Source organism: Lycorma delicatula, chromosome 1 (genome assembly GCF_047948215.1).
Source record: "Lycorma delicatula isolate Av1 chromosome 1, ASM4794821v1, whole genome shotgun sequence".
NCBI classification, from domain to species: Eukaryota; Metazoa; Arthropoda; class Insecta; order Hemiptera; family Fulgoridae; genus Lycorma; species Lycorma delicatula.
Genome location: NC_134455.1, coordinates 210,914,710 through 210,938,721, shown reverse-complemented (window position 1 = coordinate 210,938,721; position 24,012 = coordinate 210,914,710). Strand labels below are relative to the sequence as shown.

The window sequence follows — 24,012 nt, the reverse complement described above, 5'->3', positions numbered from 1 at the left end:
TAATGACGTTTGAGAAATTTTTGGTCCAGATTCCAAAATTATTTAATCGATGCTCCATTTCTTACGGCTGGGGGTTTAGGGCGCCAGCTTTGTTGTATGAGCACTGTGTGGTCGAAAGACTTCACGGCGCCGGACATCAATGTACTGGCGTCATATTCTTTTACGTCTTTTACAGTTGCGCTTTACTTAGTCTGCATAAATCTATTGTGTTTACTAAACAATATTTGTTATTATTTTTACATCGACCTATTTTATTATTAAATTACAGAACGATAATTCTTTATTAATTCTTATACCTGGACGTTAAATTGTGCAAAGTACCGTAATTTCCTTAAACCTTAAACCTAATTATATTTCTTGAAACATAAACGCGTTTTTAAGATTAATAAATCGTTAGAGAAATCAGTCTTATTTATTTATTTTCTTATGAGGGAATGAAAGAAATTAATTTTTTGAATACGAGTATTTAAAGAAGTAATCCAAATGTATAGCTACATTATAGAATTTTATTCTCCCGCCTTGGAATTTTTTAAAGTAATATAAACATTAAGAAACTTAGATTGTCTGTACTTCTGATTGAGAATGAACGATAAATTAATAAATTTATTTAATGAACAAATTAACTAATTTATAAAGAAGTTGAAGTAATAATTATAATTAAGAGCTAGTAAAGGAATTCCCTTTTTATCTAGATCGGAGTGGCCCTAAATCCATATCCATAAATAACTATTTAGTAGAAGAATACGCAGAATACAAAGTAAATTGTTAGGCGTTAGACGTATGCAAATAATAATACAAATTAATCGCTACCAAACAATTTACTCCAAATTATCACCTAACAATTCAGTTCGAGTGATTCATTTTTTAAAGTGATTTAAAGAAATAATCTAATTTTTACTTAAATTAGAGATTAGATAAATATATTATTAAAAGTATGTTTTATTTGTTGTTCACTGTATTGTTAACAAAATTTCCACATACAGAAAAAAAAATCTTAAGAATTGAAAATAACATAAACGAATTATTACTATAATTATGAGCAAAAAACTATAAGTAATTTCATTAACTTCAGTAACTTCATTGCAGTAGCTTTGTCTAAAATTTAAACAAGTATTCTGTGATTTTGGACGTTCAGATTCAAGTGACCAAATCAAGTGTTTTGTTTCTTTTATTAGCGTCCGGAACCGCCGTAAGGTACTACAGAGGATGAATGAGGATGATACGTATGAATGTAAATGAAGTGTAGTCTTGTACAGTCTCAGGTCGACCATTCCTGAGATGTGTGGTTAATCGAAACCCAACCACCAATGAACACCGGTATCCACGATCTAGTATTCATATCTGTATGATACCTGTAAATGCCTTTACAAGGATTTGAACCTTATAACTCTCGACTTCGAAATCAGCTAATTTGAGATGACGAGTTAACCAATAGACCAGTTCGGTGGGTTAAGTGTTTTGTTTGTATCTAAACAACAGTCTGCTATAGGAAGGATTAACTCTCAACAATGTAATAAATGTTGTTGAGTTATATTATATGTTAGGCTCAGTTCTGTTGTGCTCGAAAATAAAGCACGAGGTTAATTAAGAAAGCGCATTTTTTCTTCTATAGATTCTCTCTGATACGACTGCTTTTACAAAAGATTTTAAAAAAACTTGCGTTATTTGTTATATAAATTCTCCTCTATGTACCATGATTTACTCGACTTAATAGTCTTACGATCTGATATATTTGTCTTTAAAATAGATGTTGTGCATCTCACATGTACTTCATTAAAATACTTGTATAAATAGACACCAAATTTGTAAATAAAATAAATATTTAATTTGTATAAATATTTGAAAAATAAATATTTTATACGAAAAAAAATATTGGGACGAATGGATGTTTGGGAAACTTTACTACCTTGGAAAAAGGCCTTTCTGAAGAAAAAAAAGTATTATAGTATTAACACCAAACCTATAAATGTTAATACTTTAAAGGCTAATACTTTTTTCGGATCTTCTTAAATGTGTAAATTTTGAATGTCATAATTTTTTTTTTTTTAATTCTGCTGGAAAATGTATGTAATACTTCTCTTTCGTGATTCTGTCCAACTAAGTCACATTATTAGACAAGAAAAATTATTTCTTTTAATATGAACATATGTAGTAATTTAAGTTTTATTCGATCGAGGGTATTCTCAAATTCTGCAAATTTACTTATTTATTTAATACTGTTGCTTCTTGAATAAAATAAAACCGTTATATTGACGAGGAATGATAGATAAAAATACATCAGATCTGTGACAAGAATCACTCCGTGACGGATCTTTTTCAGGTATTGCAAATAGACCAGGATAACCTGGCAGAGCATTTTTGTGTGCTTAATAGTTCAGAATTCTTTAATGAAGTATGAATTTCAGACATTTCATTACAAAAATTTGTAAAAATTTTGCTCACTCTAAAATTAAAAATTAATACACCTCTAAAGAAAAAAAAAATGACTGAAAAGAAAACAATTATTAAGTAATAGCTATGCAGTTTAGAATTTGATTTTGTGTTATTTGGTCATCGCAAGTTAATGATTTTTCTAATTTGAGTAATCAAGTTCGCATTAAACACATCAAACATATGTCGTACACATTATCCCAGTTTTACAGAACGCTATCCATTTGTTATTGTAGGACCCGGTTCTTTGAAAATAGAGATTAAACTTTAGCCATCAATTTTTTATTAGTGTGGTACCCAGTTAGCAATTTTTATTAAACTAATATTTTTATTATTGCCAATGCTACTGCATATTTGATAATGCCCAGTAATAAATAACATTCGTTAATTTTGTTACGTTTGGAAAAAAATTAAATATTTTAAGTGCTTTCTATAGGCTAAAAAATTAGTATTTTCTAATTTTACTATTATTTATACCAAACTTTTGTTAATAAAAGTAAGATTATTTTTAATCTAAAATTATAAATAAATCTATATTTAGGGAAATAGTTTTCAGTGAAAAAGCAATTGATTTTTACGTCGTTAAGGATTATTTTGCGCGTTGTCCAAACGTCACAATATTATTATTCTTTGTCGACTAGACAAGATGGAAGTGTGATGCGACTTGAGGCCAGTAAATTGCCATTTTCATCATAATGATATACAAGTACCACTACTAAATATTAGCCGAAGGAATTGAAAATAAGCGCCGAATCGACGTAGAAAGATTATCGCGTAATCTTACACTGCGTATTAAAGTAGGTAAAATAAAATATATTTTATTATTTAATATAAAATTTACTTTTAATTAATTAACAACATACTAATTAATATAAAGTTAGTTTCACTGTATAGTAAAATTAACAGGATTTGGTAGCTGCAGGAAAATACTGAGAGGAAAAAATATAAATACACGTACAAAGGAGAAGAAACTAATTAAGTATTTTTAAAAGTAATTTTGGTTGTCTTGGTGATTGTGATTAGAATAAAAACGGAGTCTTTATTCTGTTATACTTAAAAAAAAATAAAAAAATACAAATAGCTTAAATAGTCTACAATTTATAGTAGACTATATTACGTCTAAAATTGTTATGCTATCGTCAGTAATACTGTAATTTTAATTTAAGTATGCCACCTTTAAGTTTAATTACAAAATTAAGATCGTAGTATGTACCATAATCTATTTTTATATCATTATAGAGCGATAAGAAATACAGATATTCTCTATAAATGTAAAAAAAAACTTAAATTTTAATTTTAAGATCGAATAGAATCTTCATTAGTTTTTTTATAACGTAGTGATTTTTAAAAGATTTTTATGTCATGTTTATGTTAACTATTATGAATAGTTAATTTATAGATTAAAAATTGTTTCATGTTAGGTTAATATCCTATCATTTTAATGATCGAGGATTATCATTTAAAAATCGCTAACAAGTGAAGAGTTATTGTAATTACTGAAGAGAGAGAATGTTTATTGTATTATATTTAAATAGATGAAAATCTATATTGAATAATAATTTATTAATATAAAATTATTAATATATATTATATTATAATATTATATAATAATATAATTAATATGCTATTATTATTAATATTAATATTATATTAATAATATATATAATTATTATCTAATCGATATAATCTATTATAGATTAAATCTATATTGTTGCTTTTTTGTTTTCAGTCATTTGACTGGTTTGATGCAGCTCTCCAAGATTTCCTATCTAGTGGAGTCATTTCATTTCGGTATACCCCCTACATCCTACATCCCTAACAATTTGTGTTACATATTCCAAACGTTGCCGCCTGCACAATTTTTTCCTTCCACCTGACCCTCTGATATTAAAGCGACTATTCCAGGATGCCTTAGTATGTGGCCTATCAGTATGTCTCTTCTTTTAACTATATTTTTCTGAATGCTTCTTTCTTCATCGATTTGCCGCAGCACTTCTTCATTTGTCTCTTGATCCACTCATCTTGATTTTAACATTCTTCTGTAGCACCACATTTCAAAAGCTTCTAATCTTTTCTTCTCAGGTACTGCGATTATTCAAATTTCACTTCCATATAAAGCGACGCTCCAAATGCATACTTTCAAAAATCTTTTCCTGGCGTTTAAATTAAATTTTGATGTAAACAAATTATATTTCTGACTGAAAGCTCGTTTCGCCTGTGCTATTCGGCATTTTATATCGTTCCTGCTTCGTCCATCTTTAGTAATTCTACTTCCCAACTAACAAAATTCTTCTACCTCCATAATCTTTTCTCTACCTATTTTCACATTCAGTGGTCCATCTTCATTATTTCTACTACATTTCATTATTTTCGTTTGTTCTTGTTTATTTTCATGCGGTAGTTCTTGCGTAGGATTTCATCCGTGCCGTTCATTGTTCCTTCTAAATCCTTTTTACTCTGAGCTAGAATTACTATATCATCAGCAAATCGTAGCATCTATATCTTTTTACCTTGCACTCTTACTCTGGATCTAAATTGTTCTTTAACATCAATAACTTCAAGTTATATGTAGAGATTAAAATGTAACGGGTAAAGGAACATCCTTGTCGGACTCCCTTTCTTACTACGGCTTCTTTCTTATGTTCTTCAATTATTACTGTTGCTGTTTGGTTCCTATATATGTTAGTAATCGTTCTTCTATATCTGTATTTGAACCTTAATTTTTTTAAATTGCTGAACATTTTATTCCACTGTACCATTGTATTTCCACTGTATCGAATGCCTTTTCTAGGACTGTAAATGCCAAGTATGTTGGTTTGTTTTACTTTAATCTTTCTTCTCCTATTAAACTGAGGCCTAAAATTGCTTCTCTTGTCCCTATACTTTTTCTGAAACCAAATTGGTCTTCTCCTAACACTTCTTCCACTCTCCTCTCAATTTTTCTGTACAGAATTCTAGTTAAGGTTTTTGATGCATGGCTAGTTAGGTAATTGTTCTGTATTCTTCACATTTATCTGCTCCTGCTTTCTTTGGTATCATGACTATAACACTCTTTTTGAAGTCTGATGGAACTTCCCCTTTTTCATAAATATTAGATAGATTATACCAGTTTGTATAATCTATCAATCGCTTTCTCACCTGCACTGCGCAGTAATTCTACAGGTATTCCGTCTATTCCAGGAGCCTTTGTGCCATTCAAGTCTTTTAAGGTTCTCTTAAATTCAGATCTCAGTATTGTTTCTCCCCTTTCATCCTCTTCGACTTCCTCTTCTTCCTCTATAACATCATTTTCTAATTCATTTCCTGCGGATAACTCTTCAATATATTCCACCTACCTATCGACTTTACCTTTTGTATTATAAATTGGTGTACCATCTTTGTTTAAACATTATTAGATTTTAATTTATGTACCCCAAAATTTTCCTTAACTTTCCTGATGCTCCGTCTATTTTACCAATGTTCATTTCTCTTTTCACTTCTGAACACTTTTCCTTAATCCATTCTTGTTTCGCTAGTTTGCACTTCCTGTTTATAGTATTTTTTAATTGTCTATAGTTCCTTTTACTTTCTTCATGACTAGCATTCTTATATTTTCTACGTTCATCCATCAGCTGCAATATATCGTCTGAAATCCAAGGTTTTATACCAGTTCTCTTTGTTCCGCCTATGTTCGCTTCTGCTGATTTAAGAATTTCCTTTTTAACATTCTCCCATTCTTCTTCTACATTTTCTCTTTTATCTTTTTTACTCAGACCTCTTGCGATGTCCTCCTCAAAAATCTTCTTTACCTCCTCTTCATCAAGCTTTGCTCTAAATTCCACCGATTCATCTGGCACCTTTTCTTCCGGTTTTTAAACCCCAATCTACATTTTATTATCACTAAATTATGGTCGTTATCACTGTCTGCTCCAATGTCTGCTCTTTGCAGTCAACGGGATGATTTCTAAATCTTTGCTTAACCATGATATAATCTATTTGATACCTAGCAGTATCGCCTGCCTTTTTCATGTGTATATTCTTCTATTATGATTTTTAATATGGTGTTGGCAATCACAAAATTATACTTTGTGCAAAACTCTATAAGTCGGTCCCCTCTTTCATTCCTTTTGCCCAGTCTGTATTCACCCACTATATTTCCTTCCTTGCCTTTTCCAATGCTTGCATTCCAATCTCCAACTATAATTAAATTTCCATCCCTTTTTCTGCATTTAACTGCTTCGTCAATTTCTTTGTATGCACACTCTACCACATCATCATGGGCGCTTGTAGGCATGTAGACGTTAACAATCGTTGTCGGTTTAGGTTTCCATTTTATCCTTATTATAATGATTCTATCGCTAAACATTTTGAAATACTTTACTCTCTTCCCTATCTTGTTCATTATGAAACCTACTCCTGCCTGCCCATTATTTGATGCTGTGTTAATTATTCTAAAATCACCTGACCAAAAGTCGTTTTCCTCTTCCCACCGTACCTCGCTAATTCCTACTGCACCTAAATTTATAGTCGGTTTTAGTCGGAAAACCGACTGTAGTTAGTCGGAAAACTTGTACTTACTTGGAGTTTAGTCAGAATTCTTCCAGAATGCTTTTTGAAAGTAATCTGAAGTAGTTTTATTTAATATTATATTGAAAAAAGTTCCTTATTATATGTTACCTTGTGAATCTTAAAGTAAGTTTAGTAAGCGTTTGATTTTATGTTCGTTGAATTCATTACGAAATCTTAATGAATCTAAAAATGTAATGAATGATGTTTCTATTACATCTTTGATGTCTAGAAAACAATTCACAATAATTTAATAAATCAAATAACAAAATAGAATTCAGTCTGTTTACCAAACTGAATTCGCGACACTCATCTCTCCTCTGTAAAAGTAATTTTAATAAATAATAATAGAATTATTTGAAATAAATTTATTCCTAGTTATTTATAATATATTTATTCCTTAAACCTTTGTCAAAGTTTATTAATGTTAGCAGAAGATTATGTTTAAATGAATATGAGGATCCCGGATTTTAAGCAGATGTTGATACAAATACACATATTTTACTTTATGATAAATACTAAAATGTTTTCGGTTAGATCCTTTTTATTTAAACTACTCTTAATTAAACACTTCATCGAGGATATCTGTGCAAAATAGGTTTATGTTTACTGTTACTTAATGTTGTCTTCAAAACATCAGTATTTCGCCTCAAATCTTTGACAAACTCTATAAAATATAACTGCTACAAAATATTACGTTAAAAATAACTGCTAAAAGGTAGTTTGATCCCGTTGATTTGACTTTGTTTTTTGCATATCCAATAGTGGTGGTTATTTACAGAAATATAAAAAATCTGTCGTGGACAATACATGACTTCCTTGAACGCCTATTATATTACATATACACATTTTTTGCTGCACTTCATTTAACTTATTTCATTTGAAAGTGAGATCCTCCAATTCTTTAATAAAGTAGACATTTATACAATTGCATTGTGGTGGACACCAACCACATTGCATCATATTTATTTGTGGTGTCCGTATCAGCATTTTATATCAGTTTATTTATTAATCTTGTTTCACGTCGCTTAAGTAGTTATGTGGTGTAAGTGAGAACGTGTCGGATTCGTACCTATGGACACATCGCTTCGAATACGACTATATATACATATATTTTTTTTAACTTGTTTTTTTTTTAAATTTAAATATATTGATTTATTAATACTTATTAACCTCTATAATGATTTTTGAATTAAAACGGAAAGTACATAAAATTTTATTTCACTAATAACTTCTGATTTTTTTCATATTTATTTATTTTTTATTATTTAATTATTATTTATTGTAAAATGTTTTTTTTTTTTTACAATCAGAGGTTAATAATTATTAACAAATCAATGTACTAAAATAAAAAAAAAGTCGTAAATGGATTTGAACCGATTCGCGCCTTCCTCTTCTAAGATCCAAATATTTCATCAATTAAACTTTTATTTGGCTATAACTCTGGAACTAATGAAAATAAGTACAACTTTATATCGTTGAAAAGCTCTCAATGGCTTATTACTGCAATTAAGAAAAAGTCCAAAATACAAATTTTTTTGATTTTGGTCCAGTCGATTGCAACCAAAAGTGGAGGTCCACAACTAGATGTTATAACAGTCCTAAATCTAAAATTTCGACATTCTACGGCTAATCGGTTTTTAGTTATGGTAGATACATATGTACGTACGTACGTACAGACGTCACGCCGAAACTAGTCAAAATGGATTCAAGGATGGGCAAAATGGATATTTCCGTTGAAATCTGAAAACCGGAATTTTTCGCCATTGCAATAGTTTACTTCGCACAAAAGTAAAAATGCATACTGGATGATGCAATGTTTGTGAAAGTAACAGCATTTTGTGTGTAACTACAATCATGATTTTTTTTTAAAAATATTTAATATCACATATTTCCTTTATCTGCGTATGTGTAGTTTTTATTACTATTTATTTCTTACATAATTATTTCTAGCGAATGTCTAATTACTGTTTATTTTAAACTCGATAAGGATTTTATCAGATATATTGTCATCATAAACTGTACTGTCTTGTGTTAGGCTTCATTTAGATAGAAAACTGAAACCTTTTAAGTTGCCATGATTTTATAATAGTTATATTACTGCACGTCAGGCAGTAGCAGTATCAACTACTACTACTGTATGGTATAAATTTAAAAACCAGCAATGCTCGTTTCGCTTACATATGCGTCTAATATCTGGATATTTTTTTTAAGAGGAAGCCTCTTAAAATAGTTGACCCCTTTAAAATTTATCATTAAACTTGGATTATTTGTAATTTTAAATTGATTGTTTATGTATTTTATTCTTCCCTTAAGTAATGTTTACGCTTGAATCTATCGCGTACATCTGAGTTATCATGTTCTCTATGCATGCGTCGTTTCTTTGATGCGACAAAAAAATACAGACTCAAACCACATCACAGGAAAACCGAAAACTCGTCTTAACATGGCAGATTATCTAATTATTATTTAAAGCTCGGAAGATGATAGTGACTAGCAATATGATTTTATTTGACCAAATTTTTGATAAAAAATGTGTAAATTTTTCTCTAAATTTATTCACCGACGTTGTTCAATATACATATTGTTTCAGTAATGCCGATACAACTTAAAAGGACATTAAAAAGTAAGATAATAAATTTTAGCAAGGAAAAGTAACATTTAAATGTTTTACAACGTTAAACATTAAGAAAATAATTTTAAAAAATTCATCGAACAAATTAAAATTTTAATTAGATTAATAAACATACATGATTGCGCCAAAACATACTACTAAAAATAAAATAATTTTTCAGGATATTTTTGTTGATTTTAAGACAGGCTTAATGTTATCGAACGCCAGTAAAAATATACCATGTCTGTATTCTTAATAGTTGTAAGAGGAGATTTCTTACTATTACATATATATATATATATATTCACATTTTTTATCAAATATAAACTTAGTCTGTCAAAACAACATGAATCATATAAATTATGTATGTATTATTGTGTTGAGTTCACCCAGAGAGAATGACAGCGAAATTCATCTCGTGATGAAATTCATGATAGACACCGCACGTGTTTAACTATGTTATACAATTGAATTCTGTTGTAATTAGTAAAAACTAGCCTTTGTACTGTATATGACGTTTTGCGGTCACCGTTAGTGACCTTTTAATCTCTCTTGACCTTTACAATATTAGTTGATTGATGATTTTAACTACCGGCGAATAACTGTGTGGGTGACCGTAGTTATTTTACTAATGCACATTTTGTTTTTTGTTTACGTAGGCGTTGTGTATGCTTGAGCTTTTGAGAATTCCTTGCCTGTTTATCAAGGCAGTATAACTGGGTTACAGTTGGCTGATGAAAGAAAAAGCCTGCGTTTGAGTACATGACTTTTGAAAATCATATTATTTATCGAACCTGCACTTTCGAGATTGTTTTATTAAAAATTAATTTAAAAAAATGTGTATCTGCATATTTCTAAGCATGCAGAAAAAATTATTTTAATACCTTTTATTGTTGGAAGTATTTCTAATTTTCCACAACTGATAAACGAATTAAAAAAAAATGTTGTAAGTTAAAATTAGGTTTTTTATTTTTGTTGTGATTAAATTCTGTAGTTGAAACGGAAATTTTTTGTACGTGAATTTAGAAAAGAAACATTTCGTTTAACGGGAAGGAAAAATCTTTCTCAATGAACAGAATTCATTTCAGGAAGCGTGGAATGAAAGACTAAACTTGTATCGCCATTACTTCCGATTTTTTTTTTCATCTTGGTCTTCAGTCATTTGATTAGTTAGATATTCTCTACGGTTTATTGTTCCTCGATTTTCTCTCCCGTTGCAGGATTCTTTTAAATTATCCAACCTTATAGTTCTGCTCAACTATTAGATCATGATCCATATGTATTAAACATTTTATCACATAATCACAAAAATAAAATGAACACCATAAAATACCTAATACTCACAAATAGACATAACAATATGCCCATTGATTGAATCACTTCAATAAAAATAATAAAAACAAAATTAAACGTTGCAAAAAATTCATCAGTAACATAATATTACATCAGTAACATAATATTAATATATATAGTATTTATAAGCCAATATTCTGAGAAAGTATTTATTTAATAACTTAAAAAATTAAAATAAATATACATTTGAGAAAAAAAACTGCTTTGACTTAAAAAATTATGCAGAGCTGTATAAAAGTTAAAATTATTTACAATTTTAAATATCTCCTTCAAATTAGTAGAATTTTTTCCCAATAGCACATAGTGTTTATTTGCTTTTTATATTGTGATAACAATCCCACTTTTGAAACATATAAATAATTCAAAACTTAAACATTCATCCACTACAGATCTGAACATTCAACACAGAAAAAAAAACCCCAGCTTTTTTACATGTTTTAAATTGCCTAATACCTTTGCCAATCAATGATTTCACACAAGAAATTAATACAGTTAAGCATCTGGTACAGATTAATTTCTACTAACTGAAACACTGTAGCATGTTGTCTAAGTAGTCAACTTGCTAACAAAATAAAAAATGTTTAATGACCGAAAGTACGTAATGGTGACGCATCATTCAATATTCATTCATTATTACCAGCATTTTTGGGTTACAAGGTTTCTCTGTATCTCTCAAAATAACAAACAAAATACACAAGATCATATTGTAAAATATCAAAATACATACAGGTACATAAAAGATACAGGAAAGAATATATTAAACTAAAATGATTAGTCTAAATACTACTTTGGAGAGATGAAACATTGGTTCACTCACCAGTCCAAAGAATACAAACAGCACACAACAACAAATGCTAACTATCTTATGGAAACAGGAAGCAACACAAATATTTTAAATTTACTTAAGGTTTCAACACAAATGAACAAAGTGAAACTTACGAACAAAATTTGACAGAAATGGTAAAAAATTAACAAATACATGAAATGAATCTGTTTTCAACAGTGCTCTGCTGAAGAAGGTACTGATAGTTGTGAAAGGCCTGTGGAATTAAAAGTAACACGATTTGAAAGTGTGACTCATTTATAATTTTTAATACTTTCAAAGAATTATCATCCTGTTTAAATAACTATCCATAAACTTTGTTTATCAGTGAAAAAGAAGGGACTGTGCAAATGCAACTTCTATTTTATTTTCAACTTTTGTATTCCTTCATAAATAATCTTACATTTTTATATTTGTCCATTATTGCCTTCCCAAATACATTTAGTTTTTTTTAGAATAGTTGCAATAAGTATTCTACTTTATATCCCACTCCTGTTATGAGGAATGGTTGTGAGGTACCTCACAAAGGGATATCTGTTTCAATCACGTAGTTCTTGCCATGTTTCATAATCAACAGAAGAATCTTTGTGAAAAACCCAAAAATGTTCAGATATAGAGAGCTACCTGACAACCTTAGATTCAAAGAAGTCACTACCAACAGTTCTGTGTTTCATTTTCTTCTGATACTTGGGGGTTTGTTGTAAAGAAAACAAATATTTTAGACTGATGGTTGACATCTTACATAGATGAAAGTATGTTTCTTCCACAATGATATTACTTATTTAGTTGTCATTCCATACATCGCTCTCCAGTCTGGTAATCCACACCATTCTCTTTGCTGTAAAGAAGATTTATATTCAATTACAAATTGGTTTCTTCAAAATTTCCTGGTTATGTTCATTTCCTAGAAAATCTCAAACAAAAATAGGGTCCAGATATTTAATTTTAGGAGTTAATTTTCTTTGAAGTGCTCATAGGGTTTATCAGTTGGAGTAAGCATCTTCATCCCAGTTACTGAAGTAATCACATAACCATACACAATTCTCAGTGCTTAATGATGATTTCAAGGCTTAGTGAATTTACATGAATTGGAGCCTGTTTGATCATCTTGGTAACTAAAGAACTTAAAGTCTTACTTTTTTGCCAACTCCTGTAAAATTTCTGTTGTCATAATTAAACATATTTGATGCTGTTTAAAACTGCTACTTTCAGAGATTGTTCTTCTCCCCTGTGATTTAAGCCTGTTTGATCATGGGTGTAAAGAATTTAGTCTTACTTTTTTTTGCCAACTCCTATGAAATTTCATTTGATGCTGTTTACAACTGTTATTTTCGCAGATTGTTCTGCTCCCCTGTCAGTGTTTTTCCAACCTCCACAGATTTCATCTTTGCATTTTTCATGATATTTTTTACTTCTTTGTATGAAGTAAAGGAAGCATTGTGATCGTAAAAAATTTTGGTTTTCAGATTTCAATGGAAATATCCCTTTTGACCATCCCTCAATCCATTTTGATTAGTTTCGGCATGACATCTGTATGTACGTATGTATGTATCTCGTATATCTAAAAAACGATTAGCAGTAGAATGTTGAAATTTTGAATTTAGGACTTTTGTAACATCTCGTTGTGCACCTCCCCTTTTGATTGCAATCGACTGGACCAAAAGTATCCAAAAAAGCCCAAAATGTAAAAAAATTGGATTTTGGACTTTTTCTTAACTGTAGCAATCAGCACTCATTGAAAGGTTTTTAACGATATATCATAAGTGGTACTAATTTTCATAGGTTCCAGAGATATAGCCAAATAAAATTTTAATTAATGAAATTTGTGTCTTATAAGGGGAAGGAAGGCACATTGGTTCAAAAACGACTTCATCTTCTTTTTTTTAACCATTTTTTTTTTCTTTTTTAACGATATTGATTTATTAATAATTATTAACTTAGAATTGTAAAAAAAATTTTATAATAAATAATAACAATAAAAAAATAAAAAAAAAGATGAAAAAATATCAGAAGTCATTGAAATAAAATTTTATGTAAAATTTTATTCATTTAAAAAAATGTGTTTATGTAATTTAATCGGCATCATTTAATTGTCATGTGGTGTTCACATCAGCTTTTTTTAATTTCTGTCTATTCACTGCATCATTTGGTTGTTCTAATTCTGATGATCAATACCATTATAGTTTACATTGCTTCTGAAATGTATTAGTTTGTATTTGATCGGTGAATAGATAATTGTTACTGTCATTAAGTGCATTAGAATAATCTCATATTTGATGAACATTTAACCTTTTTTATTCCAGACCCCTGATCCAAAATCAGGAAAATTACAGTAAATATTAAAAGAACAAACAATTGTACGTGAATGTAAACATGAGAATTTACCAACTACAAGTTAAAAGTGAATAATAAAAAAAATATTAACAATAATGTAGACATTTCGCATATATGTCAAAAAAGACAAAATACATTCTCCAACCTAATAATACATGCAAATACATAAAATATTTAACAATATTTTAAATGAACAGAGCCAGATGAGGTGTAATACTTTTTTCAATCACAATTCATATCATTTCATAACTTGAAACAATATTTCAACAAATTCTTAATTTAGAATCAAAGTCCAACATTTAAAGGTCTAGTGTAATTAAAATGTAATTGAAAACATTTTAATGTTAATAAAAAATCTATTACTGCATTTTATGAAAATGTTATTTTGATTTTCCTTAAGACGTCTTCTTTATTTATTATGAAAACATGAATATTAATTTTAAGTTTTGGTTTTGAAAAATCTTAAGAAAATTTATTTCTTTTGTTGCTTGGTTATTAAAATTCCACGTATTGTGAATAACAAAACATACTTAGTTGGACTAGTTATTATATATATTTTTTAACAAGAAAAATTCTAATAAATCTTTTTCATCTTTATTGTTTTTATTAAGTAACATGATGCTATTTAAAATTTTTATTTAAAATGATTTATTACATTATTATTTAAAATGATTTATTACATTATTATTTAAAATGATTTATTACATTATTACCTACCGTCTAAGGTTTTTGCATCTTGTACTGTACTTTTAATAAAATAGAATTGATAGTCAACATTTTAATGGATTAATATTAAAATAAATATTTTCATTTGTGTAATACGGTAATGAATATTTTTGTAATAGGTTGTGTATACTTTCTTCTTATTTATTGATTTTTTTTTTATCCCACCCCATTTTCTATGAAGTCAGATTAAATGATCTTAAAAAAGTTATATCTTTAAGTTATTTCTCTTTTGTACAATGTTGTCCACTTTTTTAGTGTTGGCTACAGCCAACTAAAGGCACAGCACAAATTTTTAATGATTAACCCTTTACAGTTTTATATTCGTATGTATCTTGTTATCTTTAACTTTGAAACGGTTTTTTTTTTGGAAACAATAAACAAAGAAATTTCATCAAAAATTCTTAGTTCACTTTTTTGATATTCTTCAATGAAACAGTCAGGAGAATTATTTTACTTTTCAGATTTTAATGTCCATTGAGATTTAGTTCTACTTCAGTTAGTTGTTGTTAAAATGGCTAAGAATTAAAATTTACCCTTCAACTTTAAAGCTGAGGATTGTCAAATGACTGAAAGTACTAGAAAAGAGGCTGCGGGTGAATTGTTGGTAAGATTGTATTTCATTTATTTATATATAATGAAATAAGTTTAAATGAACTGCAGCAAAAGATGTGTATATGTAATTTAATAGGCGTACAAGGAAGTGATGTAGTGTCCACATCAGAATTTTTATTAATATAAATGCATTCTTTTGTAGTTGTAGTAAATATATTCAGTATAACATTAGTAGATGATTTCAGTAGATTAGTTTTGTGACTGGGAAGACAATAAAATTCTGTTAAAAGTTAAAAATATAATACCAGTTACTAATAGAAGTATTATGCGTTGGCATTTATTTAAATTTATGCAAACAAAAACCATTCGTAACTCAGATAATCAAATAAATAACATTACACAGAAAATTGGTGCGTGGTGTGCAATTTCCAGGCAAAGAATAATTGGCCCCATTTTCTTTGAAAACATTCTTAATGCAGACTTCTACCAATAAATTGTCATGCAATTTATTGAAAATTTATAATTAAATGAAAGAAATTTGTGGTTTTGATAAGGTGGGGCCACATGTCACATGGCAAGAGCAACATTGGACCTTTTGAGAAATTTCTTTGGTGAAAGAGTAATGTTGACTGGCTTATAGCCAGCTGGGTCTTGTGATCTCCTGCAGATTTTTTTCTCGCATGATATGTAATAAGAACTGAAAGCCAACGTAACAAGAATTATGAGAAATGGAAGAGACACACTTCAAAAGGTTGCATGGAATATGCAGAAGAGGTAAAGGCTTGCATTCATGAAAATGGTGGACACTTTCAACATTTGTTATAAAAAAATTTGATCTCAATATTGTTTTGCCCAAATAATTGTAATATTTATAATTAATCACGTTAAATGTAGCACGTTATTTTTCTACAAAATGGTTCACATTTTAAAACTAGCATTCTGTATAAATTCCATTTTGTTTTGTTACTTAGGTACCTGGCCAGGCATCTAATGGATTACGATTACATACTGGTGAGTCTACAGGTGTTATTAAGTTTGGTTGGATTAAGGGTGTATTCATCAGAAATCTTCTTAATATCTGGGGTGTGATGCTGTTTCTCCGGCTATCATGGGTTGTAGGCCAAGCAGGTGTATGTGAGTATATCTCATTGATTAAATTATTTTACTTAATATAGGTAGAAATCAAGTAGTTTCTTTTAATTTGTGTATTTTCTTATGCTTCAGTGATATATTTATGAAAGGTAGAAACTATTAAATATTTTTATTGTAAAGTAAAAAAAAACTGTAATATTGTGTTATATATTTTTAAATTATATATTTAACTGTTACTCATGGTCATTGAATGTTTGAGTCAATAGTTGATGCAGTGTAATTTTGTTTGTTACGTAATAGGTAACTATAAATGATAGTTCTGTATTCTTTACATGTAAATTGTCAGGCTTAAAAAATTCATTACATAAAACTGCTTTTGTCATTCTATTGATACAAGTTGTCAGTGATTTTCTTCTGATTTGGGGGTTAAATGTGTTCTTAGAGTAATAGTTCTAAATTTTATTCTTTTAGGAATAAATCAAAGCAGTAAAATCATAAATTAATGTGGATGTATGATAAATTACATCTTGAATATATTTGTTTAATTATAAGTAAAAGGTTATTAGTTTGAATTTTCTTTTTGTTAGTATTATAAATGGAGAATATCTAATTACATTTTCTATTTCACTTTTGAGTTTGTACTATTGAAAACAAACTGTAAGCTCAACTGCATTTGGTGGCTTGATGTGCAGTTATGGGAATAACAACATTTGAAACTATACATGCATGCTATTTTTATTCTCTATATGTTATGTAGAGTTTGATAGTAAGCAAATTTTATCTATGGTTATACATGTAGAAGGATGGACTATGAACATCTTTGATTGCCATGTCATTGTTTTTATGTTAAGTAAGATTATTTTTAATTTTATGAGCTGATAAATTTTGCTAAAAACTAGTACCTTTCTTAGCTTCAATCTTTTATCTCTTGTTGATGCATTTTGAAACCACTCCATTGTCAAAACTTAATGTACTACTGTACTAATAAAAAATATTGCACTATGAAATATGACAGCAAGAGATAAAAGAACGAAGCTAAGAAAGGTAAGCAGTACTAAACATAGAATCTATAGTGATCTTAGCAAAAAAGATAATAGTAACTATTATCTTAATAACAATAAACCAATATATATTTTATTTATTGAAATTAAAAATTTTTGAAATTTTATAAAAATTTATTCAGGAAATTGTATTGATTTCAAGAAAGTTGGCAACAAACACTGATCTGAACTATATTGCCTTTACAAAATATGTTTAATAATTGTGTAAAGGTTTTTCACAATCTTGGAATGATTTTCTGTGTGCTCCATATGAGAAAAAGCTTATTCTAAATGTATTTTTAGAAAGATAACCATACTTTATGTGTGAACATATACTTCTTATTTAAATTAAAATGTATATAACATATACAGAGTGTAGTCATGAGTACTTTGTGACCCTCATAACTTATTCTACTTGTGAAAATAATGGAAAAGGCTCATATAAACATATAACTTAAAATGTTTTGTTTGTGAGTTACTGCTAGTGAAAGATTTCACTCATATTTCAGTTACCCTGGTGAAATGAGGTCATAATAACATTTTTAGGATGTTAATTAAGGAGCTCCCTCTATGAATCATGAGACCTTCCGATGGTGAGGGGGCTTGAGTGCTTAGTGATACAGAGTAGCTGGACTGAAAGTGCAACCATATCGGAGAGGTATCTGTTGAGAGCCAGACTAAGGAATGATTCCTGAAAGAGGGCAGCAGCTCTTTCAGTAGTTATTAAGGGTGTCTGTCAGGAGGACTAAAATGGCCATATCAACATCACTCAATCTTCTGAGTACTATGTAGCTGAAAGTAGTGAAAAACTACAGCTGTTTTTATTTTCAAGAAAATGTAGCTTTTTCCAGTAACAAAGATGGAGGCACCTTCCTTGGTAAAATAGTCTGAAGGTAAACTAGTCCCCCATTCAGATCTCTGGGTAGGGACTACTTAGGAAGGAGTCACCAAAAAATAAAAAAATAACAAGAAAATTAAAAAATAACATTCTACGAGTCGGAGTGTGGAATGTTAGAAGTCTAAAAAAGGTTGGTAGGTTAGAAAATTTAAAGACAGAAGTGGGTAGTTTAAATGTAGATGTAGTAGGAATTAGCAAGACTCAGTGGGAAGAGGAAAACGACTTTTGGTCAGGGGATTTTAGAATAATTAACTCAGCACCAAATAAAGGGCAGGCAGCAGGAGTAGGTTTCGTAATGAACAATGAGGTAGGGAAGAAAGTAAAGTATTTCAAAAAGCTTAGCGATAGAATCATTGAATTCAGGATAAAATCAAAACCTAAGCAACAACGATTGTTAATGTCTACATGTGTACAAGTCCCCATGATGATGATGATGAGGTAGAGTGTGTATACCTGATGAAGCAATGGAGCACATAAAAGGGGATGAAAAATTTAATTATAGTTGGAGATTGGAATGCAAGCGTTGGAAAAGGCAAGGAAGGAAATATTGTGGGTGAATATTGGTTGGGCAAAAGGAATGAAAAAGGGGACTGACTTATAGAGTTTTGCATGAAGTATAGTTTAGTAATTGCCAACATCCAGTTTAAAAATCATAATAGGAGAATATACACATGGAAAAAGTCAGGCGATACTGCTAGGTATGAAATAGATTATATCATGGTTAAGCAAAGATTTAGAAATCAACTCGTTGACTGCAAAGCATATCCAGGAGCAGACATTGATAACGATCATAATTTAGTGATAATGAAATGTAGTTTGGGGTTTAAAAACCTAAAGAAAAGGTGCCAGATGAATCGGTGGAATTTAGAGAAGCTTGAGGAAGAGAAGGTAAAGAAGATTTTTGAGGACATCGCAAGATGTCTGAGTAAAAGATAAGTTAGAAAATATAGAATGGTATCACTTTTAACAGGTTTTTCATGAATTTTGAGAGGTTATAACTTTTTTATTAGTACAATACACAAGAGAAATTTTTATTTGCCATGAACATCTACAAAAACACTGCAATTTGTGCAAATTTGAGATTTTTATCACCAGCCCCATCAGAGTTATTTGAAGCCAAAATTAAAATTTTTAAAAATATTGGTTTTAAAAAATTCATAAAAATATAGGTGTAAGTATATCATCACATTAATATTAATTATGGTAAAACTACTAACACATACCTACATATAAAAAAGTAATTCAAACTGTGTATGCCGCCATCCCTGCTTCATGAAAAAAATTACGAAAAATGAAATTTCACTTTTTCATGTTCAAATTTAATGGTAATTTTCTCATAGAAAGAAGAGAGATAGGTAAATAAACCACTGGACCAATCTTTTACCTTGAGAAAATATGAATAAATTGCTTTTATTTCATCCTTCCAGGAGCATTAGTTTTTTAGTTATGATTTTTTCCATAAACCCTTACAATCATAAAAATAGGTGTGCGCACCATAACAAAAATGGCCTTCACAGATAAACTGCTTAAATGAAAAATTAAAAAAAAAAAAAAAAAAAATGTTTTAGGGTTCTGAAACATGTAGGAAACAAGTGGGTAAGTTTCAATTTTTTTTGAATTGGTCAAGCAACCAGCTTATGTGTTTTTGGGTCACTTCAAATGGATTAATCCCTCTGGGACTACTGTTAGGTATTACTTAAGAGGATGAGATGAATGCCAATTTTTGCAGCGTGTGAAAATGCTTTGCCTGACCGGGATTCGAACCTGGGACCTCCAGATGAAAAACCAAGATGCTACCACTCATGCCATGGAGGCTGGTACTGTATTAGTATTAAATCATTCAAAAGGTACATTTAGTATATTGGCTACGGGTGGAACTTTGTGATACATTCTGTATATATTTTACGTCGTATACATTTAAAGTTGTTCTACATAAAAAGTTAAAACTTCACTTACACTACGATTCAAATGATTTATTTTTGAGTTTTAATATCAACATTTTAAGATGTGCACTCTAATATGTTTACCCCCGATTTTACACATTTTAAAATAAATGAATCTACTTTAAAGAATTCACTAATATGTAAATTACTGATTTATTTATCTTCAAACATATGATAACTAAGATAAAAATTTAATGCTGTGAACGCTTGTATAGTGAGTAAGTAATCACTCTCACAAAATTCTCTTTTCTATTAGCATATTAATACATAAGATTAAATTCTTACGAAATTTGGCAAAATTTTTTCTTTTACACAAAAAAGAATAATAATAATAATAAGCGTGCAGCCATTGTAGAGTGTAATGTTTATTATAGTTATTGATTTTAAAAACATTAAACGATAAGGAATATCCCATGAATATGTATAGTTTTTAAGAATATTAGTGATATCAATTGTTAATCCATAGGGAAAAACAGCATGCACAGCCATAAAATTCATTTTTAATCTGCTTAATAACATGAAAATGGTTGCCATCCACAGCACAATTTATTAAAAGAATCTTTCTTCTATCTTTTCATTTTGAACAAAACATTTATATTTTGAGATAATATTTAAAGACATTATGCTAGAAGTATTTGGTAATATTAAACCTGCTGGGTTAGTCTAGTATTCAAACTTGTCATTGCAAAATCAGCTGATTTTCAAAGACAAGAGTTGTAAGGTTCAAATTCTTGTAAAGGCAATTACTTTTTATATGGATTTGAATGCTAGACTGTGGATATTGGTGTTCTTTGATAGTTGGGTTTCAATTAACCACATGTTTCAGGAGTGTCGATCTGAGTCTGTTCCAGACTACACTTTTTTACAGCTATGTCAGGCCTGGCAAGCCGGTAGCAGTAATTGCATCTGCCTATACACATACACACCCAGACCTGGCAGTAGCTGGAAAACTAGTAAAGTGATATTTTCAATGGTGCCCAACTGAAAATCACAATCTTAAAAAAACTCTTCTGTAAGTGATTGAACAGTACATTCAACTAGGATTGTGTTTTTGTTTAATATGCTATTTTTGTAATATGTTATTTTTTTGTAAATTTCACATTATTCAACAATGTTGAGTTACATTTTATGAGCTATACGTAAAATATGGATTAATGGTTTTTACATGTAAATTAGTTCATTTTTTGTATGAAAATCAGTAATTTACGTTCATTGTCTGTTCAGATATAGTGCAATATTTTGTACAATAATTCCAATTGTATCTAGTATAATTTTGAGTAACTGTGTTTGTGAATTTGTGTTTTGTTAGTTTTTTGTATGATCTTGTTTGTTTTATTTGGGTTTCAGAAAAAAGTTTCATTAATTTGAAAGTGAGTCATTTAGTATTTAATAATTTTAAAGTGTTCACATTTTATTATTAAATGGTATGAGTCGAAAGCATAGTAAAGCTATTATGTTTTATGGAAGGATGTGCAAAGTTGGAATTGAAATTATCTTTATTTATGTCTTTCAGTTTAGATGGAAGTAATTATAACACTAATAAATTATATTCAATGATTCATTTGTTTCATCTTGAATAATCATGAAACAATTCCCAAGAGAAGTTTATTATACAGTAATAACAATATATGATATTTTATAAATTAGTAAGTAGCTATTTCTCTTTACACCAAATAGATCATTTTATTGTAAATTAATTTTAAACTTTTAATAGCATTTCTTTCTCTTGATTACTGGTTAGTAATGAATTAAAAAAAAAACAAAAGAAAACACTAAATGAGTTATTTATTTTAAATCTATAACTTTTGAACGTAGCTTTACTTAGTCATTTAATCAATGAGTTTTATAATGAATTCATTTTCTGCTTGTTTATTTACTTAATCAAAATTTGTAATTTAGAAGCTGTTTAATCAATAAAGTTCTGACTTTAATGAAGAGTGGGATGGAACCAACTAATAAAATGATGCATACTAAATTCCAATGGTGCAGTATTCTAACATAATAAATTCTAACAGAGATAATGCCATGATAAAGAAAAAGGAAAAAAGAAAGGAATAAACATAATTTCATTAATTACAAAAAAGAAAGGAGAGAAATTATTGCAAATTGATGATTAGATTCTATCTATTCATTCTTCTTTTGCTTATTTTTATAAATTGAAAATCATTAATTTACATTCATCGTCCTTTCAGGTATAATTTTAAGTTGAAACAACATGGTTAGATTGCTTTTTGTAATGTAATACTGTTGTGGGTTAGAAAATTCAGGGAAGTATTTATTCTTAATAAAATGTCAGAGTAAATTAATTACTCAAATTTTGAGAATTTATAGTTAATTAAGGAAAATTTATTGTGGGTGCATTCCCAGAAAACTGGCAGTTACTTGGAGTAATGAAAAATCCACCTAGTGTCATTTTTTTTTCAAACATCCCATTGCAAGATTAAATTTTAATGGTTTTTCAAGAATTCTAAAGGTATTTTTTATTTGATTTTTCTTTTATTATTAAGCTATTTTATATTTTTAAAACCATATGCAGCATCATGTCAGTAATTTGTATTTGAATTACTTTATTTGTTTTTTTACTGAAGTAAAAATTAACGTAATAATAATTAATATTAATTCTCATTGTTTCAGTTCAGGCAGTAGTGATAATATTAGCCTCATCAGTGGTAACATTCATTACAGCTCTTTCAATGTCTGCTATCAGCACAAATGGTTTAATAAAAGGAGGTAATTTCTCACTAATGATTTAATCAGTCAACAAATTTGTTTATTATACGCTTCCTGATCATTGTTATTTATTAATTTATTGTATATTATACATATTGCATAGTGCTACATTGTAAATACTTTTCAAAGAGTAACTGAGTAACATAACATATATGTCATTCATTAAGTATTTAAAATTCAGTAGAACCCATTTAATCATATCAAATCAGACTAAAAGCAAACTTGATAAACAGTAATCCAAATGATCCTGTGCTACATAAGGAAGGTGACTTATTTAGCTAAAAGTTTACTATTAAAATGCATATTAGTATTAGCTGCATACGTTGAAAAATTATAATTCAGTTAATTTGCATAATTTAAATAAACTTATTTATTCATTATCTCATCAGTGAATGAATGATTTATATGTAAAGACTTAAAACATAATCATTAAATTTTAAGAGTAAATTTAAACAATAGTGTTATAAAAACTGTCTAGCACTTGATAATGAGATAAAATCTTATATAGTGGAACCAAAGCGAACATTTGTTAGGATAAAAAATTTCTGTGACTTAAAGACATCAACCTGAATTTCTGAAAAGGAATAGATCTATATGTATTTCCTGTAGGAGAGTTGAAGCAAGAACCCGTAAATCAATGTACATAATGAGCCTGAGTGTTTTTAAGTTATGTTATTCAATAGAAAGATACTCATACGTCATGGATGTTAAGGTTATGAATCAAGAACTTTTAGGCTAAATGAGTAATATTAGCTAAATACTTTGAACCATCAAATGGCTACTTACACTTAAATTCAAATAGCTAAATTTCAAGCAGATACTTTATACCACCATCACTGGCTTCCCTACTGAACCCCAATAAAGAAGCAATAGCCTGATCAGCTACTAGAAGAGTAAAAATGGTATCGTAGATGCAACCAAGATAGCAGCTG

The 24,012-nt window shown here is 29.0% G+C and overlaps 1 protein-coding gene across 2 annotated transcripts in view; it reads left to right on the top strand.

Moving 5' to 3' along the window:
* Window positions 1-24,012, top strand: part of Ncc69 (sodium chloride cotransporter 69) — a 235,386-nt gene that overhangs the window by 117,442 nt on the left and 93,932 nt on the right. For both annotated transcript variants that reach the window (XM_075371314.1, XM_075371306.1), the window contains exons 3-4: window positions 16,349-16,511; window positions 22,985-23,080. In XM_075371314.1, the coding sequence (XP_075227429.1) occupies window positions 16,349-16,511; window positions 22,985-23,080 (259 nt within the window). The remainder of the gene's footprint in view (window positions 1-16,348; window positions 16,512-22,984; window positions 23,081-24,012) is intronic.